This window comes from Puma concolor, chromosome E3 (assembly GCF_028749965.1).
Source record: "Puma concolor isolate L17-30 chromosome E3, mPumCon1.1.hap2, whole genome shotgun sequence".
In the NCBI taxonomy this organism is placed as follows: Eukaryota; Metazoa; Chordata; class Mammalia; order Carnivora; family Felidae; genus Puma; species Puma concolor.
Window position 1 is genome coordinate 38,449,388 of NC_141682.1, and position 16,482 is coordinate 38,465,869.

General features: G+C 50.0%; 1 protein-coding gene across 1 annotated transcript; it reads left to right on the forward strand.

Moving 5' to 3' along the window:
* Window positions 1-763: 763 nt before the first annotated feature.
* CE3H16orf89 (chromosome E3 C16orf89 homolog) lies at window positions 764-15,809 on the forward strand. The gene is given in 9 exon segments (XM_086691405.1): window positions 764-1,082; window positions 5,478-5,627; window positions 6,656-6,806; window positions 7,900-8,017; window positions 10,330-10,465; window positions 11,112-11,216; window positions 12,531-12,617; window positions 15,461-15,529; window positions 15,532-15,809. Coding segments are annotated over 9 exon segments (1,086 nt in total). The 5' UTR covers window positions 764-871; the 3' UTR covers window positions 15,591-15,809.
* Window positions 15,810-16,482: the final 673 nt, after the last annotated feature.

Consider the following 16,482-nt stretch of genomic DNA (forward strand, 5'->3'; position numbering starts at 1 on the left):
ACAAAGCACAGAGCTTGAACTCACAAACCAGGAGATCATGATGTGAGCTGAAGTCTGATGCTTTACCGACTGAACCACCCAGGCACCCCCTCTATTTTTCTTTAAATGTGATCATCTAGGAAATTTTTTCAGTACCCATGTGCTCTGTCTTTGCAGCTCATATTCTGTTTCTAGTGGCCAGGCAGGCAGGCACTGCCCTAGGGAGGCTTCTGTCTCTTCTGGGCAGATGTGCAGTCAAACAAGCTTATTCCAAACTTATTTTAAAAAAGAAAAAAAGTGGGGTACCTGGGTGGCTGAGTCGGTTAAGCATCCAACTTCAGCTCAGGTCATGATCTCCGTATTTGTGCGTTTGAGCCCCGTGTCAGGCTCTGTGCTGACTGCTGACAGCTCGGAGCCTGGAGCCTGCTTCAGATTCTGTCTCCCTCCCTCTCTCTGCCCCTTCCCCCCCCCCCCACGCTGTCTCTCACTCTCACAAATAAAATAAACACTAAAAAAAAAAAAATCCTTTGCGTTTCAGTGCTTTTTGATATCTAGAGTGTAAGTTCAATTGGGGGATCCAAAATGTAGACCACAAGCCTGGGGAATCAGGACTGAGAAGGAAAGGGTGGGAAGTTACAGCTCTAGCTGGCTCCATTCCAGGGCTGGCCTGCTCCCCACTGCCCCATCCCCCACCCCCTGGCAATCAGACCCCTGCAGCTGCCCCTCCCAGACACCTCTGCCAGGCCAGCCCAGCCTGCTGGGTCAGCCGGGCCTGCCACTCGTCTGCAGCGTTGCAGGGGAGGGGCAAGGAGGAAGGGGCTGGAGGAGGGTACGTGGGGGCGGGCCACCCCACGGCTGAAGCACTGCACCAGACTCAGGCAGAGGGCCAGCCATGTCCAGCCCAGGGCTCCTGCTCCTGCTCTTGCTGCTGTCAGCGTCACCACCGCTGCGACCCTCCTCGCTGGCACCGCCGGAAACCCCAGAAGGCAAAGCCACCATCACAGGCCTCATCCTCTCCGCGCTGGAGAGAGCCATTTCCTTCCTGGAGAAGAGGCTGCCTGAAATCAACCTGGATGGCGTGGTGGGGTTCCGGGTGCTGGAAGGTAGGTGCACTCTTGTTATCCTAGACTGACCCCTGGAATACCAGCCTGTCACCTCTCTGCTCTGTACCTCTGGGACCTGACCACTTCCTGGCCACTGAAGTATCCTGCTCTAACTATAAGGAAAGAAGGGCTGGGCAGCTTGCTCCTTTTAGGTGTCTTGGGGCCCTGCTCTACTCAATTATTTTGGAAGCAAGAAGGATTCAGAGGCCACATGAGAAAAGATTGGGAACTTATTGTTTTCCCAGGAGGAAATGATTCATGTGACAACCCCTCTCCTGATACACCATGAACCAGGTGGGCAGAGGGAGGGTGCCCTTTCAAGAGGCATGTATGGGAGGGTGCCTGTGAACAAAGCCAGGAACTCTCAAGATCAGGTTCCAACTCCACTCCCCCTACTTCTAGCCAAAGCCATCTGAAGCCTCCCCAAAAATGCCAAGTGTTTGTTCAGCTTTCAGGGATGTAAGATCCTTGTGGAGGGAGCTGGTGACAGGCCAATGCAAGCAAGGAGCCACTCCACACTCACTTCGAGTTGCAGGAAGCCCCTCTAAGAAGGCCACCTTGACCTAAGTGACAGAGCTGACTTGGAATCAGCCTGGGGCTCTGGCTGGCCCCCCTTTCACACCACCCTCCTCTGGGTGGCCAGTGCAACTTGCCACCCACCACCCACCCAGCCTCCAGGTCCCAGTGGAAGGAGGGGCTCCCAGACAGGTCTGCTTCCATGCCTGGCGCCCCAGTGTCCTCCCCACACCCTTGACCCCCCATGTGGCATCCTGGAGACCCCTAAGATCCAAGATCCTCTCAGGCTAGGACCAGGGTCTCCATTTAATCCCAGGCACACCCTGTAACACCTCTAGAAATGAATTATAGTAATAAACCACAGAGCTGGCTACCGCATTAGGCACAGAATACTTTCAGGGATCCAGGAAAATGTTTTCGTTTCTCTTTTAGTCAGAAGGAATAAAAATGAACTTTTAGGTCAAAAAGAATGCTGTAATATATAACATAAACATATCTGTCTTTATACTAATGCAGTTGCAAGACATAACCTTTTTTTTTAATGTTTTATTTATTTTTGAGAGAGAGAGACAGAGACAGAGACAGAGTGCGAGTAGGGGAGGGGCAGAGAGAATGGGAGACACAGAATCTGAAGCAGGCTCCAGGCTCTGAGCTGTCAGCACAGAGCCTGATGCAGAGCTTGAACTCATGAACAATGAGATCATGACCCGAGACAAAGTTGGGCACTTAACCGACTGAGTCAGCCAGGTGCCCCGTAAGAGATAACATTTAATCTATTTTTTTAATCTTTTTTAATGTTTATTTTTTAGAGAGCATGAGGAGGGGTGGGGCAGAGAGCGAAGGGGACAGAGGATCCGAAGTGGGCTCCAGGCTCTGCACTGACAGCAGAGAGCCCAATGTGGGGCTTGAACTCACGAACCACAAGACCATGACGTGAGCTGAAGTCCGACATTCAATCGATTGAGCACTCAGGTGCCGCCAATCTATTTTTTTAATAAAGGAAGGAACCCACAAAGCCATAGCATGTGGCCCGGCAAACATGCCTTGGATGTTACCTGGGTACCCGCTGTAATCCCCAAACGCCCAGAGCTGGCAGTGCTTTGTTTTGTTCTTTCAGCACGTGGGGACTCTGAGGCACAGAGAGGTTCAGTAGACTCCTTATTCCTCACAGCTGATAAGCAGGGGGTCTAGTATTCAAATCTAACTGCTCTAACAGCCCTTGAGGGCAGGGTGGGCACCCACTGACTTTCCTGACCACCCTGTTGGTGAAACACAGCACTGGGCTCCCTCTGAGCAGTGGTTGAATAAACATTCCTGAAACAAGGCAACAGACCTTTGTCAATAATAGTCCCATGGGTCTGTCAGTTCCTTATGAAGAGAGAAGGGAGGGGCAGGTGATTCCCTTGATGGAGTGCTTTCTGGGGTCCGTGAGATAATAAAAGATAAGGTTCACTAAGTACCCCCCAAGCCCTGGCATAATGTAAATGTTTGCATGGGGTAATTCACTGACCCCACATAACCCTTGAAGTAAGTTCATTATGATTATCCTCTTTTTACCAATGAGGGGACAGACTTTAGAGAAGGGGTCCTTGGGTGGCTCAGTTGGTTGAGCATCTAACTCTTGATTTTGGCTCAGGGCATGATGTCAGGGTCATGGATCAAGCCCCACGTTGGGCTCTGCACTGGCCATGGTGCCTGCTTAGGATTCTCTCTCTCTCTCTCTCTCTCTCTCTCTCTCTCTCTCTCTCTCACTTTCTCTCTCTCTCTCTCTCTCTCTCTCTCTCTCTCTCCCCCTCTCCCATGCTCACTTGCTCTCTCTCAAAAGAGAGAGAGAGAGAATGTCCAAGTTCACATAGCAAGTAAGGTCACATACTGAATAAGTGTAGGAGGCAGGCTTAGAACCCTGCTCTGACTGAGCTCCCATTCTCTGAACAATTACAGGGTAGAGGTGGCTGGGAAGGAGGGAGGTGATGGCCCGCACCAACACCACACAACAGCCTCAGACCAGGGCCACCCCCTCCTCCTTTCTCTCCTCTCCACAACTTTGCCCTTTCCTTTTACAGTAACCTACTGATGCCTAACAAATTATCCCCGAACTTAACTGCATAAAACAACATAACAGTTACCGTGTCACCATTTCTGTCAGGAATCTGCAAACAGTTTGGGTGGTTCTGGCTCAGGTCTCACATGAAGTTGGAGTCAAGATGTCAGCCAAGGCTGTGATCATCTGAAGGCTTGAGTGGGACAGGAGGAACCACCCCTGTTCACTCCCAGGCTTGGCAAGTTAGTGCTGGCAGGTGGCTGGAGGTCTCAGTTCCTCACCACGTGGACCTTCCCATAGGGCTGCTTGGGTGCCCTCACAACATGGCAGCCGGCTTCCCTGAGAACAAGGGGCCTCACAGAGAGCAAGACAGAAGCCTCAATGTCTTTACAACCAAGCCTTGGAGGTCACACACCATTTCCCCAATTTCTTATTGGTTTCAAGGGTCAGCCCATACAATGCAGGAAGGGCTTGAAAGGGCATGAAAACCACTGGCTGCCACAGAACTCACTGTGAGGGTCCTACCTTCGTTCTCAGCCTCCTGGGAGAGGGAGAAGGATTTCACATTCTGGGGGGCCCAATAGTAATGGGATATCCATTGGTTTTCTGAATCCTTCTTCTCCGAGGTAGACAGGTGGACATTGACCTTCAAAGAGAAAAGGGTCCCTCCAACTACCTCCACCCGCCAAGAGGGTGATCCAGAAGATGGCAGCAGCAGCCACACAGGCAGGGAGGAATAGGAGAGATAGAAACACGACTCAGGACCCAGCACCACCATAAGGCCAGGTTGGGTTCATCTCATTGATGACTTGGCTACCCCTTCTGGGTGCCAGTACAGTACCCTCCTTCTGCTGTAGAGCCAAGCAATCTGGAACAAGGCTTCAGGAGCAGATGGCCTAGGTTCAAGGGCAGGGAAAGAGCCAAGCCTGGAGAAGAGTGCCACAGAGCCCATCACCCCGAAAGGTTTGCTTAGCACCCTCCTAAACCTCGCCCAACCTCCCCATCAAAGCTCTCTTCCTGGAGCAGAGAACAATTCAGGCCACCTCTTACCCTCTCAGCCCTGTGCTGAGGCTCTCCCTCCCATCTCCTCTCTTGACCACCTCTTACCTTCCCCCCACCACCATTTTCTCCGACCCCTGTAGGGCCACTAGTAATCCATAAGGCACCTTTGTGAAAATTAAAAAAAGATGTCTCCTTCCTCAAGTCATTTGCCTGCCATCTGCTGGAAATTTGGCTTAATACATACACAAACCCATGATAGGATCGTGTGCAGTTCTTGTGCAATGTACAACCTATTCAACTGTATACAGCAGCTCTCCACACTGCATCTGAATCCCTCCCTCATTTTTTTTTCTCCTGGACAGCAAGCCTTAAATGATTAATTGATACTTATATCTAAACTTTATTGAGTGCTTACTCTGTACTATGGACAATGGTAAGTCCTCTCTATGCATTAGTTCATTTAATCCTTACAACTCCCCACTCCCAAGAAGTAAGGGCCATCATTACCCCCATTTTATAGATGAAGAATGTAAACTGGAGAGAAATTAAATATCTTTCTCTGGTCACCCAACAAGAAAGTATCAGAGTCAGGATCTGAATGAAGGCTCACCTCCAGAAATCAAGCTCTTGGCTGCCAATTTCCAGCACTCTAGTGCCCCCACCACCATCACCCAGCTGAGACCCACAAGGTCTAATTTCCAATAAGCTCAGTGAATTCCTTCTCCTCAGGAGCTGGAGGAGGCAGAGAGGCTCAGTAAGCATTATAGCTTAGGATAATTTTTCCTGTCCAAATGATTTGCCAAATGATGGAATGAATGATCTCTTTTCCTTTCCAGTGCAGCTAAAAGGTGTTCGGGAAAAATGGGCTCGGGACCCCCAGCTGCAGCCGCTGAGCCTGAGTGTGGGGAAGCTGGTGGAAAAACTAGCACCTCTCCTTCACAGATCCATTTTCCACCTCGAGCTGAGCGACCCTAAGTACCTAAGAGGTAATAGCAGGGGTGGGGGGTGGGGATCTCATTTCTTCAAGAACACAGCAGCTGGGGGTGCTCCTCCCAGTGTAAGGGATGGTCTGGGACAACCTGTAACCAATTGGGTCCTGTGGGCGAAGCACACCGCAGGCTGACCCTGAGGAATGTTTGGGCATCCTTGACTGGGTTGAGATGACCTCTCCCACCCACACAGGGAGTGGCGCAGTGAGGGCTGAGAGTAGGGAACATGTCCCCCCTCATTTGTTTAGCTCCCCCCAGGCTTGGGAGCCTTCATCCTAGACCGGAGGGGAGGGTCTGGTCTGTCCCAGAGAGTGGGATACCTAAAAGGTAATTCAGCCCTTTGTGCTGCAAATATTAGCCTCTCGCTAGTATCTCTCTTGTGCCTTATAATGCTAAGAGTCTCTGACCCACCCTATAAACCTGGAGTGAATAATTGCTGGGGGTGGTGGAGGGGGGCAGCCCCTCATACTTGTCCAGTCCTGCCTCCCAGGCTCCCAGCTCCCAGTCAGAGGTGGGAGTGAGTGGGGGGGGGTAATTGGCCAGTCCTCCCTTCCTTCTCAAAGTCCTGTTGCATGTGACCATACCCAGCCCTCTCTACCTCCAACATCCAGGTTCCCCACCCTCTCCCAGGCCTGGCCCTTGGGACTATCCTAACCTGTGTCATCCTCAAGAAGCCCTAAGCTGGGCATCTTTTTGTAAGAGCTCCACTTTCTAACCAAACCAAAGGAGTCAACTAACCCTTTTCATGTGTCTCAAACTTCCAGGGGATGCAGTAGATTTGGTCAAAGCCTGTCCCAACACTATTCCTATAGATTAAAAAAAAAAGCGTTTCCTGAGTGTTTCAAACACAATGTGCAACCAGCAGACAAGGTTCAAAGCCCTAAGCAGGCACTTGTGTGTGGTCAGGGGTAACGGGGGTGGGACACCTAGTTGCTTGGCTTGGAGTTACAGGAACCTGGGGGCAGCAAGGTAGGGGATGGCCCACTGCCTCTAGGTGTTTTCCCCCACCCCCACCTCTCTGCCAGAGTTCCAATCAACCATCCAGCCTGGGTTTTGGAAGCTTCCGCGTGCCTGGACCTGCACAGATGCCTCCATGGTCTACCCCACTTTTGAGACTCAGGACTCCTTCTCAGAGGAAAGCAGTGACTCGTGTCTGGTGCAGCTGCTGGGAACAGGGTGGGCCTCCTGTACTTGCCCTGCTTCCAAAAAACCCAAAAGTACTTGCTCTTTGCTTGTCCTCTCATTCCACGCACTCTCCCAGTCCCCAAGGGTCTGTGTGAAACCAGGTACAGCCACCCCCCACCCCAGACACCAACCTCTCCCACCCCCCATGGCACCTGAGCTGGCCCCCACTGTCCACTCAATACTTCACACCTGGTCCAAACATGCACCTCACCCCACTCCACACCCAACCCGTCTCCCATATCAGAGCAATCCTTTCAAAAACCACATTTGAACCTCCTGCCTGCTGTGTGATGCTTCCTATTGTTCTCAGAACAAAGCCCCAAGTCCTACTGCCCTTCCAGGTCTCCATGTTTCTCTAGTACAGCCCCTGGGGCTCGTGTCAGACTCTCACTGTCAGACAGACAGTGCCTACTCTGTCCCACTTCTAAACCCGCGCCTGTGCCCATCTGGCCTCTGTGGGCCTCTCCCACCCTGCCCCACCCCTCCCCCATGCCTAAGTAACTCTGCTCATACTTTAGGGCCACCCCCAGCATCCTTCCTCCAGAACCTTCCCTGACCTCACTGTACAAGCTGACCTCCCGTGGTGGGCTGGCTCTCTTAGCACCACTGGTAGCCATAGGTGCAATTTACATTTGTCTTATGGTTCTGCCCCTCTCACTGGGCTGTAGGTCTCCGAAAGCAGGACTGGATCCCAGTTAACTTACCATTTTATCTGGCTGTGCAATGGGCTCGTGAGCTTGGAGCAAGCCCTGAATCAGCCTGAGGTTCAGGGATCTGCTGTTTAGGGCAGGGTGGAAAGGTTGTACTTGGGGGTTCCAAGGTGCAATAGGAAGTTGCAGCCTCCTGGAGCTCCTCCAACCCAGGGTAACTCCGGTGTCACCTCCCCTGTGCTGGGATACTGATTTAGCAAATCAAGTCACAGTACACCTATGCTTTATCCAGCAACCCCTTGTGCACAGCTGGGTGCCTGGAAACTACCGGAGTTCTAATAGCTAGTGGGGGAATAGGGACCAGGGAAGTCTCCATGTCCCCAGGCTTCCTTTAGGACACCCTTTCTCTAGGGCCTGAACCACTTTTCCCCCAGGACCGACGGTGGCCAGCCCTGCAGGCTCTCAGACTTCTGCAGGACCCTCATGACCAAGCCCGGCTGCTCAGGCTATTGCCTGTCTCACCAGCTGCTCTTTTTCCTCTCAGCCAGATTGGTGAGTGCCCATGTGGGCTAGCCACACACTCAGAGGGGGAAAAAAAGGTAAAGAGGGGCTGGGGGACCTGGGTGCGCAGTCGGTTAGGTGTCTGACTCTTGATCTCGGCTTGGGTCATGATCTCACCGTTCATGAAGTTCGTGAGTTCAATCCCTGCATCGGGCTCTGCATTGACGCTGCAGGTCCTGCTTGGGATTATCTCTCCTTCTCTCTGACCCTCCCGCACTTGTGTTTTCTCTCTCTCTCTCTCATTCTCTCTCTCTCTCTCAAACTAAATAAACAAACTTTAAAAAATGTTTTTAAAAGAAGAAAGGTAAAGAGGGCCTTTGGCAGCATGGTTTTATATGGTACCTACCAGGAAAATAAGCAGGTTTTTGGACTTGTGCTTTGGGCATTGGAATTCGAGCCCTACATCAGGCTCTGCGTTGACAGCATGGAGCCTGCTTGGGATTCTCTGTCTCCCTCTCTCTCTGCCCATTCCCCGCTCATGCTCTCACTCTCTCTCTCACTCCCAAAATAAATAAATATTTAAAAAAAGAAAAAAAGAGTAGCTTACCATCTGCCCACTATAACATTGAACCAAACTGGAGGCGGGGAAGGGATTCTGTTGGACAGATAGCTTTGCATGCTGAACTGGATCATAGGCATCCAGAAAAAAAAGAGAAAGAATAAAAGAGAAGCAGCAGAAAGAATTTAGTAAACGATTCTGTAAACGATTTAGTAAAGGGATTCTGTTAGATAGCTTTGCATGCTGAATTGGATCATAGGCATCCAAAAAAAAAAAAAGAGAGAGAGAAAGAATAAAAGAGAAGCAGCAGAAAGAATTTAGTAAACAATAACAAATTGAAAAGGATTTAGAATATTTGGTCCATAGCAGCTTCCAGAAAACAAAACCAAGACAAGCCAGCCCCACCCCCACCTCTGCAGCCTGCCATGCTCTTCCAAGCCCAGGAGCTCAAACTTTGCTAAATAATGATAATAATTTCTTAAATGCTTATTTATTTATTGTTGAGAGAGAGAAACAAGCATGAGGGAGGGGCAGAGAGAGAGGGAGAGAGAATCCCAAGCTGTCAGTGCAGAGCCTGATGCGGAGCTCAATCTCACAAATCATGAGAACATGACTCGAGCCAAAATCAAGAGTCAGACTCTTGAGCAACTGAGCCACCCAGTCGCCCCAATAACGATAATAATTTTTAAACATATATATTTCCTTATATAGAAAAGTAAGCCTCATTATCTCTATTGAGAGATGTTATTCCGGGGCGCCTGGGTGGCTCAGTCGGTTGAGCGTCCGACTTCGGCTCAGGTCACGATCTCACGGTCCGTGAGTTCGAGCCCCGCGTCGGGCTCTGGGCTGATGGCTCAGAGCCTGGAGCCTGCTTCCGATTCTGTGTCTCCCTCTCTCTCTGACCCTCCCCCGTTCATGCTCTGTCTCTGTCTCAAAAATAAATAAACGTTAAAAAAAAAAAAATTAAAAAAAAAAAAAGATGTTATTCCATGACCAGAAATCCTTAGCTGAAAAGGGACTTAATATTTTTGTTTGTCAGGTTTTTTTTTAAATGTTATTTATATGCAGGCTGTCACAGTCCAGTATTTCTGTAAATACAAAAAAAAAATCAGATTATGAGGAAAATTATTTTTTAAATATAATACCAATTATTTTTATTAAATTACTTAAAATTAAAATAAAATTAAAATTAAATTTAAAAATTTAAAATTTAAAATTATTTAAAATTAACTTATTTTATATTATTAGGTTGGACAGACAGAAAGACACTCTGACACATTGCTACAGAAGTTTCTAAAGTCTCTTCTCATCTCCTATCCTGTCCCTGAGACCAGTCCATGGCTCACAGTTTGAGCAGCCCTGAAGCTGCCAGCTGGGTTAGCCTGCAATCTGAATGTGACAGCAGCTACTGCTATAGTGTGTCCTTCAGTGTTGGGCTTGTGTCAGGGCCTTCCTAACTATGGAAGCACCCATCCATGTGAGTGCCTTTGGTGTGGCTCCCAGCAGCATTGCCCTTTCCCTGTGTAGACCCTCGAGGCTCAGAAAGGCTAACTTAGCCAGCCAAGGTCACACAGCTCCTGAGTGGCAGAGCCTGGATTCAAACCCAGCTCTTTCTGATCCCCCAGTGACAGAGCCCCCAGCAGGTGGGGTGTGTAGATGGGGAAGAAATTCTGGGAAAAGGGGAAAGAGCTTCCCCAAAGGCAACCACCTGCCAGACCATCTCAGAATTGCAAGTCTTCTGTAACAGTGCCAGTCTGTCACCCATGCCACTGACTTCCTTATTTCCGGGTGTTTGTCTCCCCAGAAGGGATGCACGGAGGGGCTGTTCCGCCACAGCCAGCACTACATGAACCTCTTTTGTGCCAACATGATGGACCTGAACCAGAGAGCTGAGGCTATCGGATATGCGTACCCAACCCGGGACATCTTCATGGAGAACAGTGAGCCCTGGCGTTGCACTCTAGGGACAAAGCAGTTGGGTGTCCCTGATTCACAGGGCACACACACACACACACACACACACACACACATGAGCTGCCAGATATAGCAAATAAAAATACTGGGTAAATTCAAACTTCAGGTAAACTAAATACATTTTTATGTATTTAGTATGAGTGTATCCCAAACGTTTCATGGGCTATACATATACTTTAAAATTTGTAATTGTATTTATTGGACACTCAAATTTAACTTGTCATCCCACATTTTATCTGTCACTATGTGACTGCTTCCTGCCCCCAAAGGCTGACTCAGTGATGGAGCTCTGGACTGAGTAGCTGATGGGCAAACAGACGTTGAAGCCTCAGAGATGAGGCAGAAAAGGGGTCTCTGGGTGGCTGCTCCTTAGCTTGGGTGTCTAGATCCCTCTACTGACCCCAACTCTTGAGTGACTGTAATGAAGGGTCTAAATGGGAGGCAGGACCTAGCCTGGGAGCTGCCTTCTTCCAGCCACTGCATTGAGCACCCACTTCCTGGCGCTTCTTCACCTTGGCGGGAGGAGGCAGGTGGCGCTGTACAGCTTTGAGCAGTGGAAGCAGGTCGGCTTGGGGGACAGGCCTGTAGGAGGTCCTCTGTCTTTGCTTCCAGTCATGTTCTGTGGAATCAGTGGCTTCTCAGACTTCTACAAGCTCTGGTGGCTGGAGGCCATTCTCAACTGGCAGAAGCCAGAGGAAGGATGCTTCGGGAGGCCTGGTGAGCTGCACTTGTACCCTGGCTGGGAGCAGGCGGGTGGTTGGGGCTGGATTTCTAGGCCAAGTGAGGAGAGGTGATGCGGTGGTGTTAAGGGCTCAGAGAGAGATTTGCAACATGTATGTGCGTGCAAACACACACATGAACACTCACACATACACGGAAATGGGGTCAGACCTTTTAAAAAGCCAAAACTCTGCAGGAGGGGAGACAGTCTTATTGGAAGATGTTGGCCCCGTGACCTACATTAACAAATCCATTCCTTCAATGATTATTCCCTGAGCACCTGCTCTGTGCCAGACACTGTTCTAGGCTCCAGGGGAAACTAGGGTCCGAAGAAAAGAGGCAGAAACTACCTAAATTAACCAATAAGTGAAATAATGGTGAGTTCTGATAAGGGCTGTGAAGGAGACAACAGGCTGAGAAAGAAAAGACTATGGAAGACAGTTCTTTGGGCAGGAGTGGTCAGGGGAGATGTCTGGGAGAGGGTGACACAGAAGCAGAGATAGGGAGACAAGAGATGCAGCCTCTTTCCAGCCGTGTGACCCTGGGCAGCTGATCCTCTTGGGAGTAAGTCCCTTCACCTCTCTGAGCCTTGATTTCTTCATCTGTAAATAAATAACTATAATAATCTCCTTCCTGAGCTGTGAGGAGTAGACTTAAAACATAGGAAACCTCCTGTCCTGTGCATGGTACAGAGGAGGTTCCGAATAAATACAGAAGCCTGGGATGTTTTGCAAGGAGGCAAAGGGTTGGTTGGTTGGTTGGTTTTTAATGTTCATTTATTTATTTTTGAGAGAGAGAGAGAAAGAAAGAAAACACGCACACATGAGTGGGGGCGGGGCAGAGAGAGAGGGAGAGTGAATACCAAGCAGGATCCACACCATCAGCACAGAGCCTGATTCAGGGCTCAATCTCATGAACCCAACCATAAGGTCATGACCTGAGCCGAAATCAAGAGTCAGAAGCTCAACCGACTGAGCCACCCAGCCGCCCCAAGGCAAAGCTTCTGAAATAAAGATAGTCTGCTTTTAAAACAGCAGGTACAAGGTAGGCCTGTGGAACATGCATTTTTAACAAGATCCTCCAGCCATTCTGATGTAGGTGGTTGGGGGACCATGACTGGAGAAACATCAGTAGATGACAAATTTAGACAGTGGGTAAGGATCTGCACACGGGTGCTCAAGGAACCTCCTGGAAGAACCTCCAGATTCAGGAGAAGATCTGAGTTGTTTGAGGTGTTGCGAGGGGGAGGAGATTTGGTGAGTAATGTGTGAAAATCCATCATGAGAAGGTCACATTTCACCCTTCTCCCAGCTGCTGAAGATGAAGAATTATTGACAGCCATTCAACACCAACAGCACATTTTAAGAAGAGTGAAGAGGCGAGAAAAACAATTTACAGGTAATGAAAATACCCAGGGACCTTCTGGGCGTGAAACCAGGACACCCTGGAAAGAGTGCACACAGGTTGACCTCAGTGGAAAAGTCCCCTGGCATCCCTGAAGGGCCAGGTCTGGGGGGTAGAGGGCAGGGTAGGAAGTGGAAATCCAGAGGTCTTGTCTCCAGTGAAAGGAGCATGAAGGAATTTTCAGTGTGTTACTGAAAATCACAGAGATAACCCTTCTCAGACAAGGTCACATTGGGAAAACAGAACCTGCACCAGGAATTTGAGGCGGAGGGAATTTAATATAGGGAACTCTTCTCAGAGGTGTTGCAAGAGTTGAACACAGAAAAGTGAGAAAACCCAGAGATAAATCATTGCAGTCAGCCACTACCCTCCCTCGAGGCAGAGCTGGAGAGACTGTGGAGCAAAGTGGGGTTAGCAGAGCCTGCAGGGGCTGGACATGGAGGAGGCAGAGATGGGGAGGAAATACCCTGGCTTCTCCACTCTTTCAGCCTGTGGATGTTGTTGCTCAACCCTGACCAGATGATGAGCGAAGTATCCTGGGAAATGTAGTTTGGAAGGGTCAGTGCACTGTGGTTTGAAGCAAGAAAGGACAGGAGGGAATCCTCGAGCCAGCCGGCAAGTGACCAGTATAATCCCGGTGACCACATGTCCAGATGTCCCCAGCTTCCATCTCTTCCTGGAGCCATTATAAATAGTGCCCCCTTTCCTCCCCAAAGTGTCCTGATTGAGATAATAAATTATTTGGTCAGTCCACCAGTGTAGAGAAAATGAGAATAAGATGTAATTGTATTGGGGCGCCTGGGTGGCGCAGTCGGTTAAGCGTCCGGCTTCAGCCAGGTCACGATCTCGCGGTCCGTGAGTTCGAGCCCCGCGTCAGGCTCTGGGCCGATGGCTCGGAGCCTGGAGCCTGTTTCCGATTCTGTGTCTCCCTCTCTCTCTGCCCCTCCCCCGTTCATGCTCTGTCTCTCTCTGTCCCAAAAATAAACAAAAACGTTGAAAAAAATTTAAAAAAAAAAGATATAATTGTATTGAGAAGGGAAGAAAGAAAAGGTTTAATATGGGAGGAAGGGAGGGGAAAAGAGAAGGAGGGAGAGAGAAAGAAGGAAGAGAAAACTTGATTTCATGTTTTAAAATATTTATTTATTTTGAGACAGTGTGTGTGCACAAGCTGGGGAGGGGCAGAGAGAGAGATGGAGAGAGAGAATCCGAAGCAGGCTCCACACTGTCAGTGCAGAGCCTGACGCAGGGCTCGAACTCAAGAACTGTGAGATCATGACCTGAGCCGAAACCAAGAGTCAGACGTTTAACCAACTGAGCCACTCAGGCACGCCCATTTTTTTATTCAGAAAAAATAAATAACTGCAAGACAGACGCAGAAGGAGGTGGAACAGCCAGCTCACAGAGTAGATGCCCAGCATATGTTGGTGAATGATCCCAATAACTAAATGCCTCCCCATGAGCTCCCCTGCAGCCGCATCATCTGCCTGCAGGTAAACAAGAGAGGGAAGCATAACTCCAATGGGTTGTTTTGTAGCTGTCACCAAAGGCTGGGCTGGGGAAAGGAGAGAAGTTCTCTGGAGATTCCAGAGGCCCCTGCCCAGACTAGGCCTGCCTGACACAGGGGGCTGGGGCTACCTATGACCAGGTGGTAGGGGGTATGCTGTGCACACCCTGGAGAGCTGGCTGCTCCCTAGAGGCACACAGCTGAACCCCAGGACCGTCCTGAGGGCTGGAGAGGAAGCTGCAGAATTTCTGAAGGCCGAGGTCCTTCCTGGGCCCCTGCAGATCGACAGCAGTCTAGGAAGCTGCCCAGGTGGGAGTGTTGTTTTCTCCTTCCTTCTGCTGCACACCTGTGGAGCAGGGGGGCAGCTGGCATGGAGATTTAGAGTACAGGGTTTGAAATGATGCTGTCAGGGTTTGAATCTGCTTCTGCTCCTTCCTCACTGTGGCAGTCACTCAACCTCTCTGAGCCCCAGTTTCTTAATCTGTAAAATAGGGACCTAGCAGTGCCTCCTTCATAGAGCTGTTGGGGGTTAGTATCAGTTCACTGTGCAAAGCACTCCCCACGGAACTTGGCATATGTTAATGTGGACTGCTAGAGTTGGTAATTAGGCTCCTTGAAACCTGCATTCTCCCTCCCCTGCCAAAGGACCTGGTTGGGGTCTGTCCCTTCTCCAAGACTCTGAGGGGAGAGGAAAGTCCTGGCTCCTTCTCCTGCTCAGGAGTGAAAGGTGGGCATCCCACTTTGAGTTCAGAGAACTAAGTAACATTTAAGGAGTTTTTGTCTCAGGCAGGTGCTCGGGGTCACCTGGGAATGGGCAAGACTGAGGCAGCAATGCAGGAGGCTGTCAGGGTCAAGAAATGAGCTGTGGAGTCGCCAGAGCTGGGGAGCTCGGCTGTGCTACCTGAGCCTCAGTTTCCCTATATGCAAAACAGGCATGGGGGGCTGTCCTAGAAGGTCTCATGCAGGGCCTGAGAGCAAGGGAAGGTGGGAAGGAGCTGGACAATGATGTGGCTCCTGGTCAGATCCCAGGGGAAGGAGGCTCTGGAGTGGGAATCAGACCTGAGTCACCCCCCTGAGATGGAGGGCTAGGCTTTTGTGTCCTGTATAACTGAGCCATTGGAAGGAGGCATGACGTCCCCAGTGAGGAGGCTCCAACTGGCTGAAGTAATTTCTCTGGAGAAGGGAGCCATTAGTGACCAGCACTCATAGCAGCTGGGGGATGGGTGGCCAGCCAGCAAAGGGGATCTGGCTGGCTGAGAAAGTATCTGAAAAGCACTCATAACGGAACTGTGGCCACCACACAGTACTCACAAAGAGGACTCTCTCTCCCCAGATGGCTGCTCCTCCCACAACACAGCCATGGCTGTCGCAGCCCTGGGTGGCTTCCTCTACGTCCTGGCAGAATACCCCCAGCAAATGGAGAGCTGTGGCAGTCCGCACTGGCACGACCCAGCGGCCACTGAGACAAATGGTTCCACTCCTGCCCCTGGAAGATAAGACAGATGCCTTTAGTCCTTCCTCCCTTAAATCCTGGGTGCCTGGGTCATACCTTGACCAGGAGGTAGCTGAAGACGCAGACTAGCCAAGCAACCCAGCTTCTCCGCACGGAGCAGGGCCAGGGAAGGTGAGGCTGGGATGGATCCAGGCGTAGAAGCAGAGAAATAAATTCAGAGTGCCGTCGAGTGGGGAGTCGAGTGTTGTTTCTCAGCCGTGTGGACAGCTTCTGTTTCAACACAAATTCCAAGGAGACCCATAAACTTGAGCCTTAAAGGCAATTTATGCAGATGTCAACTGTTGTGTCTTTCCCAGTGGGAGAAATGAGGGTCTCCGAACCTGACAGTTGGAGTCATGACCGAACTTGAGATCTGACCACGAAAAGCAACACATAAACTCTTTGTACCCATGCAAGGAACTCTATGCTATCATGTCACAGCCTGTCACAGCCTTGTCATTTTACAGAAGGCAGTGTGACATAATGGTTAAAGATGAGGTTCTGTGTCCAGGCTGCCTTGAGTCCACATCCCAGCTGCCCCACCAAGTAGCTCCGTGTCCTTGGGCAAAGTCATTTAGCAGCTCTGTGACTCTGTTTCCTCATCAGGACAGTTGGGATCATTACAGCACCTACCTCCGGATTACTTGCAGTGCTGTGAGAATCATGTTCTTAGTGTCCTAAGAACAATTCCTGTAACATAATAAGTGCCAGGGGAGTGTTCCCTGCTTGTACTTCTTCCTTCGTGTTCTGCTTCATTGTGAGTATATCTAAACATGTCAGCTAGAATTCCTTTTTGTTTTCAATTAATTTATTTATTTTGTTGAAGTACAGCTGCCATACAATCTGCTGAAGCTCTGACACTA